An 18,171-nucleotide genomic window follows, 5' to 3' on the forward strand; every position below is an offset into this window, starting at 1 on the left:
ACAGAGGCACCTGCTGGGCCTCACCCGCCTCTGTTCCCAGAAGCCTGGCTCAACCAAGCCGGGCGTCCCGTGGGTGCTCCGAGAGGCTGGTCTTGGTGGGAAATGGCATGTGTGCTGGGCCCAGAGCCGGCCTGCTTCCACACCCCGCCTCCCTAGAACAACCGTTGAGATTTCTGCTGCTAACCCCTCTCCTTTCTGCTTTTTCACTTTTGCTTTCTTGATGCAGTGATGGCTACTGGTAAGCCAGGGGGATTGTCGGAGAACACTGCAACGTCTCCTCCAGCCACCCTCTGACCAAGAAACATCCCTCTTGGCCAAAACTTGGGGTGGGGGGCAGTCAACTCTCAGCTCCTTTTTGCCTGAAAAAAAAATCTCATCATAATTTTAAGGCTCTTTGAAGACTGGAGCCCTTACGTCACAGCCCCTGTGAGTGGTGCCTTCCTGGTATATTTCTAGAGGCAGAAAACTAATGACTAGTCAGACACAAAGCCTCAGTCCCAGGCATTGGTAATTTTGTGGTTCCTGAGTCACGGACGCTTCCTGAAGCTTCTGGGGGATGTCATTGTGACATACTGGATTTCATTAGACTGTTTCTTAGAAATAGGCAGACAATTTGGAGAAGAGAATAGGGGGGCTGGCCCTTGCTCCACCTTTGATTTCGGAGTTTAAAGTCTCTGGGCTCCCCTCAAGGCCCACAGGGAGGGGTGACGGGGTGGTCTGTGGAAGACCCCAGAAGGGCCCATGGGGGTCTCAGGCTCTCTCAGCACCTGTGCGGGCTTCTGCTAGGGCCCCCCCCCCATGACTCAGCCCGTTTTCCTCCCCAGTTGGCCTCTACACGTCCATCTTCGGTGTGCTCCAGCTGCTTTGCCTGCTGACAGCCCCTGTCATTGGCTACATCATGGACTGGAGGCTGAAGGAGTGTGAAGATGCCTCTGAGGAACCGGAGGAGAAAGATGCCAACCAGTGCGTAGACCGTGCCCGTGCCCTGGCTTCTGGCCCCCAGAGTCCGCTGCTAGGCAGGGGCAGGGTGGGTGGCAGCAGGAGAGGCGAGAGGGGGTTGTGCCCAAAGCTACTCATAAGGGCTTCAAGACACAGTGGGAAACGAGGTGGAAGAAGTCCTGCTTGCCTGCAAGGATCACTCCACTCGGTGGGAGTAGTAAGCTGCTCTATAACCGCAGAACGTGTTACTAGATCTGTTCGTAACTGTCAGCGTAAAACAAGGTACGGGAGCCCCGCTTTTGTAAGGATTGGGCTCCAAGATCAGAGGATGAGTTAAATGCTGTCTTCACGACTCCACCTTAATATAATAAGCCACTGTTTATTGCTTTAGGCCCCGTGCCAAGCACCTGATGCACAGTATCTCAGTTAGGCCAACACCTCAATGCGGCGCGTACTAGTGTTAATACCCATTTTTCAAAAGCGGGAACTGAAGTTAGGAGTTTGAGTAGCTCGTCTGGGGTCACATAGTGAGGAAGTGGTGGGCCTGGGACTCCCCGTGTGTCCAGCACTCGGCATTCATTCCTGGGTGTCATCCAGTTGTGCAGGGGTTATCTGTGTGGGCAGCGGGACTGGGATCCGTAGTAGGGAATTCACAAGGAGATAATTACGGAGGATGCTCTGTTATCTAGGTCAGGTCCTAAAGCCATGAGGTTGTTTGTGCCCATTCTGGTTCCATCAGTGGCATATTTGTTTCTCCTTCTCCCCTTCCTGCCCCCAAAGGGGAAACCCATTCCCTCCCTTGTTTGCCTTATTATCTGGCTTATCATCAGCTCCCTGCAGGATTTGGGTGACAGAGTCCGCGGTGAAGTGGGACTTCGCCACATTCTGACTTGGGTGCGCTCTGCTGCTCGCCTCCCCGTCGGCCTTTGCTGAGGCGGCACAGTTTGTTGATGGCCTCCTGGCACCCGACCTCCCCACTGCGGTGCACACCCAGCACGCAGTCCAGAGGGCACAGTGAGGCTGTCCCTAGTGGCGCTCCAGCCCTGACACTCCCTCAGACATGCTTGGGTGGTCTCTGAGTCTTGCCTCGTCTACAAGCTGTGACTCCTGAGGCCTGACTTCCTGGGAGAGCCCATCCTCCTCCAGGGAGCTCCCAGCTCCAGTGTGTACTCTGTCTCCACAGGGGCGAGAAGACGAAGAAGCGAGACCGGCAGATCCAGAAAGTCACCAATGCCATGCGGGCCTTCGCTTTCACAAACCTGCTGCTTGTGGGCTTTGGGGTGACCTGCCTCATTCCCAACTTGCCTCTACAGGTGGGTACAGGGAGAGGTCGGGGGGCGTGGTGATAGGGGACAGCGGGACCACAAGGGATGTGATGTGTCATGGAAGCCATCTACAAAGACCATGATGACTTTTCATTATTTATTTCAACCAACAAGCAAGCAGCCGGCTGTTATTTACCAAGGGTTCTTAGCTGCCAGGCCCTGTGCTTGATGCTGGCGGTGAGCTCTACGTGAAACTGGGATTGCCTTTCACAGAAGACTCTTCTCCATGAAGGTCACATCCTTCTTCATGGCCTTTGGAGCATCTCGCATGGCATGAATCCCCCCCATCCTACTGTCCCCCAGAACTATGGGGGGCAGTTGTGTGGCTACTTGGTTTGCATTTGCTCACACAGCTGAGACCTGAGGTCCAGAGAGGTCTGGCCAACCTCTGGCATTGGTGGGAGCATCGGCTTCTCTGGTATGAGAGTGCCTACAGGGCATCTGTATTGTAGAGAGTTGGGGAGGGCCATGGTGATCACTTGGCATCAGGGTTCAAAAGTTTAATTCCTTTTCACAAGATTTCTGATGCTTTTGAAACCTGACTTTTGTCAGACATTGCAAGCAAAGCAGATTTCGTCACCTGCTCAGCTCTACCCTTAGGTTCGAGAAAGAGTTTTATCATGACGACTTTTGTAATCCCCAAGTTTATGAACTTTGAAGGGACGTGAGTGATAGCATTGCTTCCACATGGGTAGCCCAAGTCCAGAAAGTATCTTGGGCCAGGTCCAGAAGGGAAGCGAGAGTCTCTTCTTCTTTGCAAGTGGCCACGTGTTGAAGTACATCGAACACCCAGCTGTGCACCACCCATGGGTACTATCACGTGTGTGTGGCGACATTCTGCGTGAGACCAGAGTAAGCCACTGGAGGCTTGTTCCAGTTCCCAGTGAGTGTTGTTGTGTTCCTGGTGCCCTCCCAGCTTCCTGGCGGCCACCCCCTCTGCAAGACTGGTTGATAGTCCTTGCCCTGACCACCTTGTCTGATCAAGGGGCAGTGCTCACTGGGAACAGCCTTCTGCTTTCTCTTTTATTTAGTTCTCGTTGAAAGAAAAGTTATGAAAAGGCAACAAGACACTTGAAGTGGCAAGAAGGAGCCTGCACAAGTGTGTGCGAGCACAGTTGGGCACAGCCCTCTTGCGACACCGCAGAGAGCAGTCGGTGCCCCCTCCGCCGCCCACGTTTCTGGGAACAGGTCGTGGCTGCTAAGCAGGATGGCAGGGCCGTGTGCAGAGGGTCCTAGTGGCTGTGGCAAAACGGACAGCTCTCGACCTCCTCAGAATTATCTCCAAGTGCTTCTTAGAGCTTGCTAAGCCTGCCAGCAGTGGCCTTTTTGAGAAGCTGAACTTTCCTCGGGAGGGGAGAAGGAAAGCTATCAGCCATTAGGGCCTGAGAGACCAGGCACAGAGATCTCTGGGCACAGTCCTCAGGTCAGCAAAGGCAGGAGGTCAAGTCCTGATTAGCGACCTCCTATTTAGTGCTGTGTCAATACGTATACAGCAGCTGACTCCGGGTGGAGGCAGAGGGGCCCTGACTCAGTGTTTGCCAGTTTCCTTGGTGTAAATGCTTTCACCGTGGCTGATTCCAGCCACCATGAAGTCCCCAAATGTGCAGCTGGAGGGACATTCACAGTGACACGCCGGCATACGTCCCACCGCACCGGACGATAAACGTAAAAACCCTCAGAGTGCAGATCATAACAAAATCATGAAGAAATGGTGAATTTTGAGTATCTGTTACCTTTGTTTTTAATAGAATTTAATTGTAAGCTTTTATAAATATAATTTTTAGTAATGACTGTGTCTCATAGCTGGCTCATAAAATTCCTGAAAAGTCAGGAACTGGCCCTTGGAGAGCTGCTGTGGGCCAACACTAGGCTGCTAGTGCTCCCATGGCTCGGGACCCCAGGGGCTGTGAGGCCCCTCATGTTTTTCTGCTCACACTCTGCTCTCCCTCTCTCAGATCCTCTCCTTCATCCTGCACACGATCGTGCGAGGATTCATCCACTCTGCCGTCGGGGGCCTGTACGCCGCCGTGTAAGTGCTAGTTGCTGGGGGGTGGCCTGGTGGCTGCCGGTAAGGGAATGACCTGAGGGAGGCTCGTGGTGGGACTGAGCTCCTGAGGGAGGCCAGCCTGCCATCTGGGCTCATCTTCTTGTGCCAGGGGATGGGTACTGGGGCTTGGCCGTGTCCAGGGGAGGTCACACGTGGCAGGAGGTGGGTCAGTGGGCAGACAGTTGGGTGCCCACAAGCCTTGGCACCTAACACGAAGTCAGTTCCCCCGCCAGGGTCAGTGCTCCTGTGTTGCTCATTATGCCTCGGGGCTTGCTGCTCAGCTGAGCCCCGGGACTGCCCCTGGCTGCTCACAGGAAGGACAGGGGTGGGCTCTAGCTGCCCGGAACTAAATGGCCCTCAGCAGGGGCAATGACACGGATAACTGAGCCCACGGTGTGTCAGACTCTTCTCACCCAGAGTCGTTAAGGGCCTGGTTCTGCCCTGGCCTGCTCGGGCCTTGGCTATAATGAAACCTGCCTCCTTTTCCAAGAGGCCACACATACAGAAGGAACGACAGTTGTTCTTCCCCCTGGGGCTCGGCTCAGAGATGGAACTCGGCNGAGCATGCAACTCTTGATCTTGAGGTTGAGTTTGAGCCCCACTTTGGGTGTAGGGATTAGTTAAAAATAAAATCTTAAAAAACAAAACAAAAACAAAACGACCCTCAAACACCATCTGCTGTGTGTCTCTGACCGAAGACCCGCGCTTTCCTTGCTGGGAGCCCCTTCCTGCCTCTGGGGCTACCGCGCCTGACATGTCACTGAGATATTCTCTCCCATCAGCATCCCACGGGGGTCATTCCAGGTCTGCCTGTCGTTCCCCACTCCACCCAGTGCCAGGAGGAAGTAGCTGCGGTCCTGGCAGAGTCTGAGAGTCCACGGAGAGTGTGATGCCGAGTTTCCGTGATTACACAATGCCCCTCTGGATGAGGGCGTAGCGGAGCCAGGGCCAGCCTCCAGCCTGCTCCCTGGGCCTGTTTGCCAAGCTGCCAAGTCCTGCTGGCACCGCTCTTTCCACTCAGCTCGTCCAGACACCCGTGGACCTGGGGCATGCCTGGGTAGAGTGGGGTCCCCATAATTGGGGGTCTCATGTCGGTCTGAAAGAGAAATTCACAGTCACAGGACTGCTTAGCAGAAACTGATCCAAGGCAGGCACACCTGGGGCCTTGTTGAGGCGGAGGCGCACTGGGAAAGCCTGACAGGTGACAGGTCCCCTGTTGTCCCGGCAGGTACCCCTCCACCCAGTTTGGCAGCCTCACGGGACTGCAGTCGCTGGTCAGTGCACTCTTCGCTCTCCTGCAGCAGCCCCTGTTTCTGGCCATGATGGGTCCCCTCCAAGGAGACCCTCTATGGGTAAGAAGGGTGCGGGGTTGTGGGGTATGGGCATCTGCCCACTCAGAGCTGGGGGGGCATCGCTCAGAGCTTCTGGGGCCCCAAGGATAGGCAGTTTGGAACTCGGGTTAGGATGGATTCTGGGTTCCTCTGTGAGCGGTGGCTGTGCAGGAGAAGGGTATCCTTTCTGGACCTGATTTTGGGGTAGCCCTCCTGCTGAGGGCTGGGATTTCTAACCAGGCACTGTGAGCGGGGCCCCAGTCCTGGCCCCACCCCCGGATATCCACACCAGGAGGTCAGAGGTTGGGGACCCACACCCCGAGGGCTTCTCAGCAGCCCACGGACGACAGACCAACTGGGAATCCTGGTGCTGGAATGTGAAGCGACAGGCCCTTCGTCCAGTTTCAGCTTTTCCTCCCCTCTCTGGTGACCTCCCCTTTCCCAAACCGGAGCGTGGGGCAGGCCGTCGAGCCGGGCTCTGCAGGGACCATGGCCCTGCCTGTCCCCCGCCTCGCGCGACGGCCGCTCTCTTTTCCGTGTCTCCAGGTGAACGTGGGGCTGCTTGCCCTGAGCATGCTGGGGTTCTGCCTGCCCCTCTACCTCGTGTGCTACCGGCGCCAGCTGGAGAGACAGCTACAGCAGAAGAGGGAGGACGACAAGCTTTTCCTCAAGCTGAACGGCTCCTCCAACCGGGAGGCTTTCGTGTAGTGCTCGCCGCCTCTGAACTGTGGCCCCTGCCCTTGCTTCAGTGACTCACCGGTGTCCTTCTCCCCATCCCGGAGGACCTCCATGCACCCTCAGGATCCCCTCCTTCACCATTTTGGAGTCCACGCTCCCTCCCAGGGCCCCGGTCCTGCCTTGGAGCTCTGCCGCGGAAGGACGGGAGAGGGCCCGGATGTGCGATGTTCCTACTGCTGGAAGCAAGGGCCAGCCTGGGCTCTGCTCTGCCACTCTCGAGGGGCCCTGGGGCCTTGAGGCACCCTGGTGCCTGCGGGAGGAGCAAGGAGGACCCCCAGCAGGCAGGCTCTCTCCCTTAAGTGTCTGGATTCTGCCTCTTGCCAAAGCACAGGGGTCTGCCACCTACTGCCTGCCACCTGCCCTCGGCTGCATGCCCACCGGCCACCCTGCCCAAGGACAAAGGCTTGCACTGTCTGCACACCCTCGCCTGGCCCCTCAACCTCCTCCCCTGGCCAGTCTGAGGCTGCCTGAGGAAGGAAGGACCCGCTTCCTGTTGTTGGTGCTAACTCCTTTGTAATTCCAGCCCCCTGTGGCCTGTCCGTGACCTGTCCTGTTCTAGGCCTGTGGAGAAGCCCCCCTGGCTTAAAGCCTGGGGAGGGAATGGGGGGCTGGATAGTCATGCACGGCTAGGAGCCGAGGACAAGGCTGCTTAGCAGACCCCTCACTTCCTCCCTCAGGGCAGGGAGCACGTTTCCACTGCCACCCTTCATCCAGTCTGTGACCCGAAGGGAATGAAAACAGCACCAACAGCCCCCCCCCCCCATACACACAGCTGTTTTTATGGGGGTGGAAGCCAGGCTGTCGCTGACAGACGAGGAGGTAGAGGCCTGGCCGGGGAGATGGCTGGTGAGGGGCCTGTGTGTGTGTGTGTGTGTGTGTGTGTGTGTGGGATGTGTGACCATGTGATACGTGTGAGGAAGGTGTGTGGGGTAGTGCTAAGGTGTGGGCTCCAGGGGTCTGCCCTCATCCCCTTCCCAGGGCCGCCCAGGAGGCAGCCAGGCCTGCCACAGGCCCAGGGTCCCCAAGGCAGCCTTCCTCTGGGTCTGGAGCTGGTCTGAGGCCGTGGGGCCACAGCGCCCCCTGCCGGCAGACTCCTCCACGGTCCTGGAGCTGTTTACGGAAGAGGCCACCCTTCTCTGCCAGGCCGGCCTGGCCTTCCAGCCACCCACCTGCCTGCCTCCAGAAGTGTGTCTGAGACTTCCTGGGAGTGCCCGGCAGGGCAGGTTGATTTTAGGTTTATGCTTTTGGGGGTTTTTTCTTTTACGTTTTATCAGACTCCTTTTTATAAAGCAATAAATCCATTTTCCTCCTGGTAAGGATGCCCCTGCTAAGCATTTCAGTTCATGGCCACACGTGCCTGTTTCTGGGTGATTGCCATCTTAGAAGCTAGAGTGGGGCCAGGGAGAGACCTTACACCCCCACCCTACCCCCAAACAAACTGGGCTTGCACAGACATCTTAGAAGTGTGCGCCAAACTGCCTCTGCTGTTTCTCCTGACCCCTTCCATCCCCTACTCAGATTTCCCATCCCTGGGTCAACTGCCAGGGTTCCTCTCGAGCTCAGGACACAGGGTGATCCAGGAGAGCCTCAGGTTCAAATGTGGAGCAGAATGTGGTGGAGAACAGGAAGGGACAGACCCCGGCCCAACCTTGCGTTCTGCTTTAATGGTCTGGCACCTGCAACACACCTCATTTTCCTAGGTTTCAGTCCACTCGGACATTAAAAGACAAGATGTTTGTTTGAAGCAGATATTTTTAATTTTCTTAAGGTTTATTTATTTTGGGGAGAGACAGCAAGTGAGCAAGCCAAGAGGGGCAGGGAGAGAGGATCCCAAGCAGGCTCTGTGTGGTCGGTGCGGAGCCCCACTCAGGGCTCCATCCCACAAACCGTGAGATCATGACCCGAGACAAAACCCAGAGCCGGACGCTTAACTGACTAAGCTGCCCAGGCACCCCTAAAACAGATATTTTTAAAAAGGAGAGAGAACCACATCAACATTTTCCAAACCATTCTACAGAACACTAGTTCTGTGAGATATTAATTAGTCTAGTTTTTTAAAAAAAGACCTTTCATGGTCAGTGGCACGTGGCTGGCTCAGTAGAGCATGTAACTCTTGATCTTGGGATTGTGAGTTCAAGCCCTGTGTTGGGCACAGAGCTTACTTTAAAAAAAAAAAAAAAATTGGGGGGAAATGCAGAGTTAAAGTCAGGCAGGTGCTAGACTGTTGTCATTTCATGGACCTGTGGCCTCCCAGGCATGGTCTGGTTTCAGCAGTCAGAGCCATCTTCCTCCACATCCTACTTCCTCAAGCAGGAACTCTGGGGCTTGTTACAGATGTAGACGCCCGGTGTTGCCTCTGGCCCAGAGAATTGGCAGCCTACATTTTGCTAAGCCCCACCTGGTGATTCTGGTGCACCCAGATTTTGAGACCTACGGACACAGAGGAGTACAGTTTGGGGAGATGGCTAATTAGCAAGGGCCCTTGAGGTTGTACAGACAGGCCGTGCTGTCCCCAGCAGCGCCCAGGCCTGGCCAAAGGGAGATGCTGCCTGCCTCTCCCACCCACCCGCAGGACATGGGCACTTTGTGCGAAGATCAGGCATTGAGAAACTAGAGCCCAAGGCCAACAGTGCATGGAGCAGTACCAGATGGGTCAGGTCCCTGCACCCCCACTCCCTTGTCAGGGGCCAGTCATTCTGCTCTGACTGTACAGAGTTGATGTGTTACATATTTTCCTGTTATCATCCTTGAATCATGATAAGAGCCCAGGAGTTAGATATTCTCCCTATTTTATAGCTGGAAAACTCGAAGCCCAGGGGGTGGAGTAACTTGCTTAAGATTAGAGCCAGGACTCCTGAAGTCATTAGCGCATCCAAGGCCCTCCAGACCAGGACATTCCATTTGGAGCATCAGCCCCAGGGCCCACCAGTCCTCGGGAGCAGGGCAGCAACAGCCCGGGGAAGGGAAACAAAAAGCTAGGTACGGTCTCTGTTTCTTGGAGCCAAGAGCTTCCTCAGAGACTGGGTTGAGCTCTACTTAGTAGTCATGTTGGCCCCAGAGACTGATGGGGACTTGGGGGAGCAAATCTCTGGTCACCCCCGCCCTGGGATGGGAAGGGGACCATGAGCTGGTCAAAGGCACTCTGCACCAAGTGGCCACAGCCCTCTGTCTCTTCCCNTCCTGGCTCCTGCTGTGAAGGAGCAGGAAGTGATGCTGGACCGGTGCCTTTGGTGGCTTTTCGTTGAGAGGAAGGGGGCTGGGCCATCCTCAGGGACGTTGCCAGGAGTCCCCTCCTGTCCAGTCTCCCTGGACTCTTGTCTGGGAGTCTGGTCATTCCTTTGTGGCTGGCTTCCTGCAAATGCTCCTGGAAGAAGGTTCCATCCCTCCTAAAGCCCATGGTTACGGTTACAGGCCCCTGTGGGTTCCTTTCTATTTTGCTCCATCTCCTACCCCTCTTGTACCCAGAATCCGCCCGGTCGGAGGAACCTCTGCACAAGCCCCCCTTGTCATGGCCCCTGGGCCATGCCGTCTGAGGGGGACATCACTCTGCCCTGGGCCCCAAGGACACTGAAAATGCGGACACACCTGGAATTGGGGGATCTGTGTGCAGGACTGCCCCAGGCAGCAGCACATTCAGCTCAGTGGAGTTGTTCATGCGCTTGTGTGTCCGCCTGTGTGACTTTGAGCAGACACGCAAGGTGGGGGTGGGGTGATGAGTGGTTGGCACTCTGTGGTCAGAGGCTCCTGTCGGAGAGCTCTGGGAAGTCGTCTCCACAAGATGGGGCTTCAGAGGCTGTTAAAACAGCAGCTCCCCTGTCTCTGAGGGAGAATACGATGGCTCTTCATAGGCTCTTGAGGTGCTGGGTGCCTTACCTGTTCCATTTACCAGGGGGCCATCTCAAGGGTGAGAGCCCATTTTCCCCAAGTATCGGTCGTGGGGTTGTGAGGATTAGGAGCCCGGGACCCCAAAAGTGAAAGAGTTGGGTTTTCTCTGGGCTCCAGCTCCCACCCTGGTTCCTCAGGGTTGGGGGCAAGGTCAGGGTGAAGAGGTGGGCTCTGTGAGCCTGTTTCCACCCATGTCCTAATTTACCCAAGCCCTGGGGTGAGGACGCAGTGTCAAGAAGGAGGTGTGGGTGGCCTGCCACAGCGCCAGCCTCTCCCTGCCAGCAGGGGGGGCCACCACCTGTGTCCCTGGCTCTCTGCAGTCAGCAGCATGTCCACCTTTGAAGTTAGTCATTCTCAGCCTCCTGGGTGGATCCGAAACTGAACCCGGGCCCCTGGCAGCTCGCAGCTGGGACCCATCCCAGATGAGGCTCTATCTCCAGGTGCTGAGGAGGCAGTGAGAGGAGGAGCAGAGGATCGAGGCCCCACCCCACATACTATCTCCGGGACCTTAGCAAGTCTTGAGCCTCAGTTTCATTACCTATAAGGTGGAGGGAATACCCTCACTGGGAGGTAGGTGGACTTGGGCATAAAGCACATGTACAGTGCTATAGCCTTGGCACCTAGTAGGTACTTAATAAGTGATAGCATTGGTTCATGACTCTGGAGGAATGCAGATAGCACGGGGGACAAAGGCCACCCCACCCTCACCCCATCCGTGTGATAGCACATCTACCCCAGGCAACTCCGGCGGGAACAGACTTGCGGCCAGGAAGTGAGGTCCGTTTCTGCTCACCCGGATCCCACTAAGAACCCCTCTCTAACCAAAAACCTTCAGAAGCTGTCCCCTTGCTCATCTTTTTTATTCTTTTTGTTCTCTTATTTGTCACATTTTAGTAAGTGATTTGGCCCCAAAAGGTTCTCAAGATAATTTCTAAATGGTGGGTGTTCAGGCGCCCCGACAGTTCACGCTAAGCGGGGTGACCGGGGTCGCAACAGGTAGGAGACACCTCCATGCCGCCTCCTGGACAACTGCGTGGCTGTGCCTCCGTGTGTGTGTGCGCACGCGTGTGGAATGTGTTCTGTGCACATCAGGTGCGAACGCGCTCCGAGGAGCACGTGGGAGCTTGTCTGTGTGCTGGAGAAGAGGGACAGGGTCTTGCCTCGCCGAATCCCCTTCTGTTGCTGGAAAGGCCTAGGTCCTGAGTGGTGCCTGAAGGGTGAACTGTTCCCTCTGTCAACCAGGGTCGATAGGATAGTGACACTAATGACATCGCTCCTCAGTAACTGACCCTGGCGCCCGGCCCTATTGCTGTTTCTGGCACCTGGCTTACTTCCTGGCACACAGTAAGCACTCAATAAATGTATGCTGAGAATGACTAAGAACTACTTCCTCCTCTGCTCCTGTGTCTCTTCCTGAGTCACCCATCTTTCTGCCCCTCGCCTCTTGCTCAGATTCTCTGTCACTTGTCTGTGCTCCCTGACCCCCAGCCCTCCCCTGTGGTGCCCTTGCCTGGCCCAGCTTCGCTGGTTTGGCCTTCTGCGCCGGGGAGGGGCAGAGTGAGGGGGCTCTTGGGTGGGAAGGCCGAGGCTCCTGGTGAATTCTGGTTTTAAAGGGAAATCATCCTTGTCCCCTTTCTTATGTATTGAGGTGGTGGTCACGGACATGACTGCTCCTCCTGTAGATATCCCACCACGGCGGCTGCCCTGGGCAACAGCAGCAAGAGAGAGCCCCTGGGCCTCCCTGGAGAAGCCACAAGGAAATATCCCCACCCCAGGGAGGGGAGGGGCAGCCTGGCCCCTCACCCTGCTTGTGTGGAGGGGGCTCGAGGCCCAGGGCAGGGATGAGTGTGGCCTCGGGGGCCGGGGGCTGGCTGGGGAAGGGATGAGAGGGAATATTTCATGGGTATGTGCGGGAGCTCCTACCTGTCAGGATTGCAGATTCAAAAGCTCAGGTTCTGACCCATCCCTTTGCTGCTACCTTTCCTTTCCCATGTTTGACTGACATTTCTCTAATATAAGTAGAGGCACAGCATGAGGTCTCTCGTGATGCAGGGGTTGTTAGACCTTGACCTCCACAGCAGGGACACAGGAGGACTTGGGGGGAGGGCGCTGTGGGGACGTGGAGGCCACAGCCTCCATCTAAGGGGCAGCCTTGACACCACGCCATCACGGCCATGTGGGGATGAGCTTAGTGTTGTCTGTCGGATCTTCTGAGTTTTTTCAAAAGAAGCTGAAAATCCTAAATTTTATTATTTTATAAAAATTCCCTTTTTTGGACCATGTGGGTGGCTCAGTTAGTTGAGCACCTGACTCTTAATTTTGGCCAGGTCAGGATCCCAGGGTCGTGAGACCGAGCCCGGCGTCAGGCTCTGCACTGAGCACGGAGCCTGCTTGGGATTCTCTTGTCCCCTGTTCCTCCCCCTCGCTTGTGCTCTCTCTCTAAAATAAAAATTAAAAAAAAAATTTTTTTATTCCCATTTTCAATTGTTGGCTCAAAAAAATTTTTTTTAACTATCATGGCTGCCCAAATAGCTTTCCACTGTATGGAGGCCAAACACCGCCAGAGGTAAGGAGAGAGGAGTACATGCAAGGCCTCCTGGCCTCTTTTGGGTGGCCCCAAACAACTGTTGTCTCTTTCCTTGACTCCAGCAGGTGACACATCTGTCTTGCATCAGACTGTGGCCCTCTCTGGCCTGAGGCCTTTTTATTTTTACCTTCGCGTTCCCCAATCCCGGTGCATAATAAATGCTGCCGAGTGAGCAGGTGGGTTAAACAGTCTCATCTGGCTTCTCGAGTGGCCCAGAGTCTCCATTTAGGGACAGGGCATGGTCAGCAAAGCGCAGGGCAGAAGCAGTCGGCCCCTACTGGCTGAGCGCCCGCCCGCGGCCTGGCCTGGCCCGGCCCGCACCCTCCGCCTCCCAGGGGGCCCAGCCCGGCCACCAGCCTCACACCTTCCTCCGTCTTCTTGTCCCATGCCTGCGTCTCCACCAGAATGAGTGCTCCTTGAAAGGGGCCACATGCTCTGCCCTGGTCACTGCAATACTTCCAGAGCCTAGAAGGGCACCTGGCACGCAACAGCTGCTCAATAAATACTTGGATGATGAAATTTAAGAAGGGAGAGAGAGAGAGAAATGAACTGAAAAGAGGCTGAAACACACTGAGAAGCAGGGGGAAGCGCGTGCTCGCCAGCCAGGAAGGGACGGAGCAGAAGATGGAAACAGGGAAACACAGTCTCCTCGAAATACCCAGAGCTGGGTTACAGGTGAGGCAGTGGCGAGGCCGAAACAGGGCCGGCCGGCCGGGGCGACCTGAGGCGGGGAGGGGGGTGGTCGGAGCTTCCAGATACACAGACGTGAGGACGGAGACACGAGGAAGTCCAAGGTGGGGCGAAGGGCGCACGGACGGGCGGGAGACTGCTGGGAAGAGAAGATGGAAGAACCGGCGGCTGAAGGTCATCACCCAGACAGAGCAGCGTGACAGACTGAAGCCACAGGGCCGGGGGGAGCCAGAGAGGGCTGAAGCGGACAGGCAGGAGGAGACGTGAAGAGAGACAGACAGAGGAAAGCCAGAGACAGAGAGATACAGAGAAACAGAGACGGGGCGGAGAGACCGAGAGAACAGAAAGAAAGGGAGACAAAGGTACACAGAGATACGAAGACAGAGAGACAGAGATATAAAGAGACAAGAGAGACAGAACTGGAGAGGGAGCATGGGATGGAGAGAAGACAGGTGTAGACAGAGATGGAGAGAGGGAGGGAAACAAAGAAAGAGACATGATAGGTCACTGTGACACTCGAGATTTTAAGCCTGGAACATGCAGTAGTAGGTTTTGGCCTGTGGTTTTTTTCTTAAAATTTTTTTTTAACATTTATTTATTTATTTATTTATTTATTAATATTTTATTTATTTCTAGGAGAGAGANAGCAGAGGGAGAAGGAAACACAGAATCTGAAACTGAGCTCACAGCACAGAGCCCGACACAGGGCTCGAACCCACAAACTATGAGATCATGACCTGAGCCGAAGTCAGATGCTTAACAGACTGAGCCACCCAGGTGCCCCGGAGGAGCAGTTTTTAAAATTATTTTTAATTTTTTTGTTTGAGAGAGAGATGGGGGGAGTGCAGAGGGAGAGAGAGAGAGAATCCCAAGCGGGTTCTACACTCTGCATGGAGCCTGACGCAGGGCTCAAACCACAGACCGTGAGATTGTGACCTGAGCTGAAACCAAGAGGGACACTCGACTGAGCCACCCAGATGCTGTTGGAGAGGTAGTTTTCAGGGGGCGATGGTGTCCATCCCTCCTTCCTCACAACACCCCTTCCCCAGTAACGATGATACGGAAATGTGCCGTGCACTGCACAAAAATGCCTGGAGCACACCGCCTCCTCCCCTGATTCCTACCAATCCTACCAGGCGGGCACAATCATTGCCCAGGTTCACAGCTGAAGAGGCTGAGGCACAGAGAGGTTAGGTCACTTGCCCAAGCTCATCCAGGCCGGAAGAAGTAGGGCTGGGACTGGAAGGCATGGGAACCCGGGGGGTCTGCTCCCACAGTGGGGCTGAGGACTCCCAGGGGGCCAAGCTGGAGAGTGCTGTGGCACCTGCATGTGCGGGCTAACTCTTAAACACACCTGAAGCAGAGCCTGCTAGAATAAAAGAGATGTAAGAAACATCGCAAAACTAAAATGTGGGGGAAGATTAGACCTTGTTCAGACACTGAACTTATCTAGAGAAACTGCAAAGGGGCGCCTGGGTGGCTTAGTCGGTTAAGCCTCCGACTTTCGCTTAGGTCATGATCTCGCGGTTCGTGGGTTCGAGCCCCGCGTCGGGCTCTGTGCTGACTGCCAGCTCGGAGCCTGGAGCCTGTTTCAGAGTCTGTGACTCCCTCTCTCTCTGACCCTCCCCTGCTCACGCTGTCTCTCTCTCTCCTAGAAATAAATAAAAATATTTAAAAAAAAAAAGTTTTAAATAAAAAAAAGAAACTGCAAAATAGTATTTTTTAGGTAATTAGGGAAGTCTGGATGTGAAGTAGGTATGAGATAATATCAAGAAATTATTAATTTGGGGCGCCTGGCTGGCTCAGTTAGTTAGTAGGGCATGCAACTCTTGATCTTAGGGGCATGAGTTCAAGCCCCACGTTGGGGGTACATATTAGTTAAAAATAAAAGAGGGGTATCTGGGTGTCTCTGCTGGTTGAGCATCTGACTTTTGATTTTGGCCCAGGTCATGATCCCAGGGTCGTGAGATGGAGCCCCGAGTCAGGCTCCAGGCTGAGCATGGAGCCTGCTTATGATTCTCTACCACCCCCTCTCTCTGCCCCTCTCTCCCGCTCATGCTCTTTTTCTCTCTCTCAAAGTAAATAAATAAGCATTAAAGAAAAAGAAATTGTTGGGGCACCTAGGTGGTTCAGTTGGTTAAGTAACCGACTTCAGCTCAGGTCATGATCTCAAGGTTCATAAGTTTGAATCCGGGGTTGTGCTCTGTGCTGACAGCTCAGAGCCTGGAGCCTGCTTCAGATTCTGTGCCTTGGTCTCTCTCTGCCCCTCCCCTGCTCACACTCTCTCTCAAAAATAAATAAACACTGGGGCCCCTGGGTGGCTCAGTCGGCTAAACGTCCGGCTTCAGCTCAGGTCATGATCTCACGGTTCGTGGGTTTGAGCCCCACATCAGGCTCTGTGCTGACAGCTAGCTCGGAGCCTGCTTCTGATTCTGTGTCTCCCTCTCAATCTGACCCTCCCCTGCTCAAGCTGCCTCTCTCTCTCTCTCTCTCTCTCTCTCTCTCAGAAATAAATAAAAATAGTTTAAAAATAAATAAATAAACATTAAAAGAAAAACTTATTAATTTTTTAAGTATGATAATGGCATGGGTTTTCGAGAAAATATTCCCATTCCTGGAATGCATACGGAAACTTAGAGGGGTGAGGTGGCATGATGTCTGAGATCTGCTTTAAAATATTTCAGAAAAGGGGCGCCTGGGTGGCTCAGTTGGTTAGGTGTCTGACGTGAGCTCAGGTCATGATATTACTGTTTGTGAGTTTGAGCCCCGCATCAGGCTCTGTGCTGACAGTGCAGAGCCTGCTTCAGTTCCTCTGTCACCCTCCCTCTCTGACCCTCCCCTGCCTACACTGGAGTGCACACTCTCTAAAAAAGAAACATTTAAAATAAAAGAAAATGTTGTTCCAAAATGGCAGCCTCCAGCCGCGCACAAGTGTTAGATCTGTACCGGGCGATGCTGAGAGAAAGCAAGCATTTCAGTGCCTACAATTACAGAACTTATGCTGTCAGGAGGATAAGAGATGCCTTCAGAGAAAATCAGAATGTAAAGGATCCTGTAGAAATTCAAACCTTAGTGAATAAAGCCAAAAGAGACCTTGAGATAATTCGTCGACAGGTCCACATTGGCCAACTGTATTCAACCGACAAGCTTAACATTGAGAATCAAGAGAAGCCTAGGGAGCGGGGACCAGCCATCCCCGGCAGCTGTGGACCCCACCTTCAGCATCCATTCTGTGCTTGGGATTTGGGCTCCCAACAGACCACAAGTGGCCTCTTTCTAACAGCAGCTTAAAATAGCCTCTTGCTCTGCCCCACATGTAAGGAGCTGATAAACTGAGTCCAGTTTCCATTCTTCTTCTTCTTTTTTTAAAAAATATTTTTATTTATTTCTAGGAGAGAGAGAGAGAGAGAGACAGCGTGAGTAGGGGAGGGTCAGAGAGAGAGGGAGACACAGACTCTGAAACAGGCTCCAGGCTCTGAGCTGGCAGTCAGCACAGAGCCCGACGCGGGGCTCAAACCCACGAACCGCGAGATCATGACCTAAGCGAAAGTCGGACGCTTAACCGACTAAGCCACCCAGGCGCCCCCGGTTTCCATTCTTCTTCAGCCTTAGTGAAAAAGGATGGCTGTCTCCTTGGTTCAAGTGTTCGAATGAAGAGCTGGAGCTCACTCCCATACCGCTGTGTATTATTGTGTCTCCTCTGCACCCACCCCTCTTGTAACTCATCCTCGCTTGTATAGAGCACCTTCACACTTTGTTTCTTGGTTGACAATAAACAGAATTGTCTGCCTAAGTCACCTGACACCAGAATGAATGAATGAATGAATGAATGAATGAATGAATAAATAAATAAATAAATAAAATGTTTCAGAAAAGAGATAAAGCAAGATTGGCAAAATCTCTCTAACAGTGGAATCTGGGTGACAAGGATTGGGGGCTCCTTAAGGCCCTCGGTGGCTGCCCCCTGCTGCCGGAACAGAGGCACGGTTCTCTAGCTTGGCACTTGCTCCCACCCGTGTGCCCACACATGAAGCGCTCGAGCACTAACCAGAGGCCCTTGCAGAATCCTGCCTCTGGGCCTTTGCACCTGGTAGTTTCTCTCTGGAGATGCATTTCCTCTTCCAAAGTGGCTCAAGTGCCTGTTGTCCCGGGATGCCTCCCACACCTCTGCAGCCCAGGAGGCCTCTCCTTGGACCTGTTCTTTGCGTCACACACGTTCACCTTTGTCACAAGCTACCTTGGGTCACAAGTTACAGTTCTCCAGAAATGCAAGTCTTCTTCCCTAAGAGTGACTTAAGGGCAGGGGCTGTTTCTCAGGCATTTCGATTATCGTTTTGCTTCTTTCTTTCCCCATAGCCCAGCTCTCCAAGCCCTTTTGTCTCAGCTCTTGGTAACTAAGAGCCAGCTTAGCAATAATTCCTCTCATCACGGAGGGCTCAGCGTAAACCTCGCCTCCTCTAAGAGCCTTCCCTGACCACCCATTAATGTCACCCGCCACTGCCCGTGCTCACCCTCTCCGTGACATTTATCACTACTTGTGACAGTGATAGAAGTTATTTCTGTGTTTGGTTATTCTCCACTCCCTCGCTCTGAACAAGGGAAGGACCTGGTTTTTCTAGGTCACCCCTG

General features: G+C 54.2%; 1 protein-coding gene and 1 pseudogene across 2 annotated transcripts in view; both read left to right on the plus strand.

The window, feature by feature from the left end:
- SLC43A2 (solute carrier family 43 member 2) overlaps window positions 1–8,124 on the plus strand; it is a 38,300-nt gene extending 30,176 nt beyond the window's left edge. For both annotated transcript variants that reach the window (XM_077749732.1, XM_077749733.1), the window contains exons 10-14: window positions 825–963; window positions 2,123–2,252; window positions 4,220–4,293; window positions 5,540–5,663; window positions 6,189–8,124. In XM_077749732.1, coding sequence (XP_077605858.1) covers window positions 825–963; window positions 2,123–2,252; window positions 4,220–4,293; window positions 5,540–5,663; window positions 6,189–6,350 — 629 coding nt within the window. In that variant the 3' untranslated portion in view covers window positions 6,351–8,124. The remainder of the gene's footprint in view (window positions 1–824; window positions 964–2,122; window positions 2,253–4,219; window positions 4,294–5,539; window positions 5,664–6,188) is intronic.
- Window positions 8,125–16,449: 8,325 nt separating this feature from the next.
- LOC144219737 (LYR motif-containing protein 4 pseudogene) lies at window positions 16,450–16,833 on the plus strand (annotated as a pseudogene).
- Window positions 16,834–18,171: the final 1,338 nt, after the last annotated feature.

This window comes from Crocuta crocuta, unplaced genomic scaffold (assembly GCF_008692635.1).
Source record: "Crocuta crocuta isolate KB4526 unplaced genomic scaffold, BGI_CrCroc_1.0 scaffold149, whole genome shotgun sequence".
Lineage (NCBI taxonomy): Eukaryota > Metazoa > Chordata > Mammalia > Carnivora > Hyaenidae > Crocuta > Crocuta crocuta.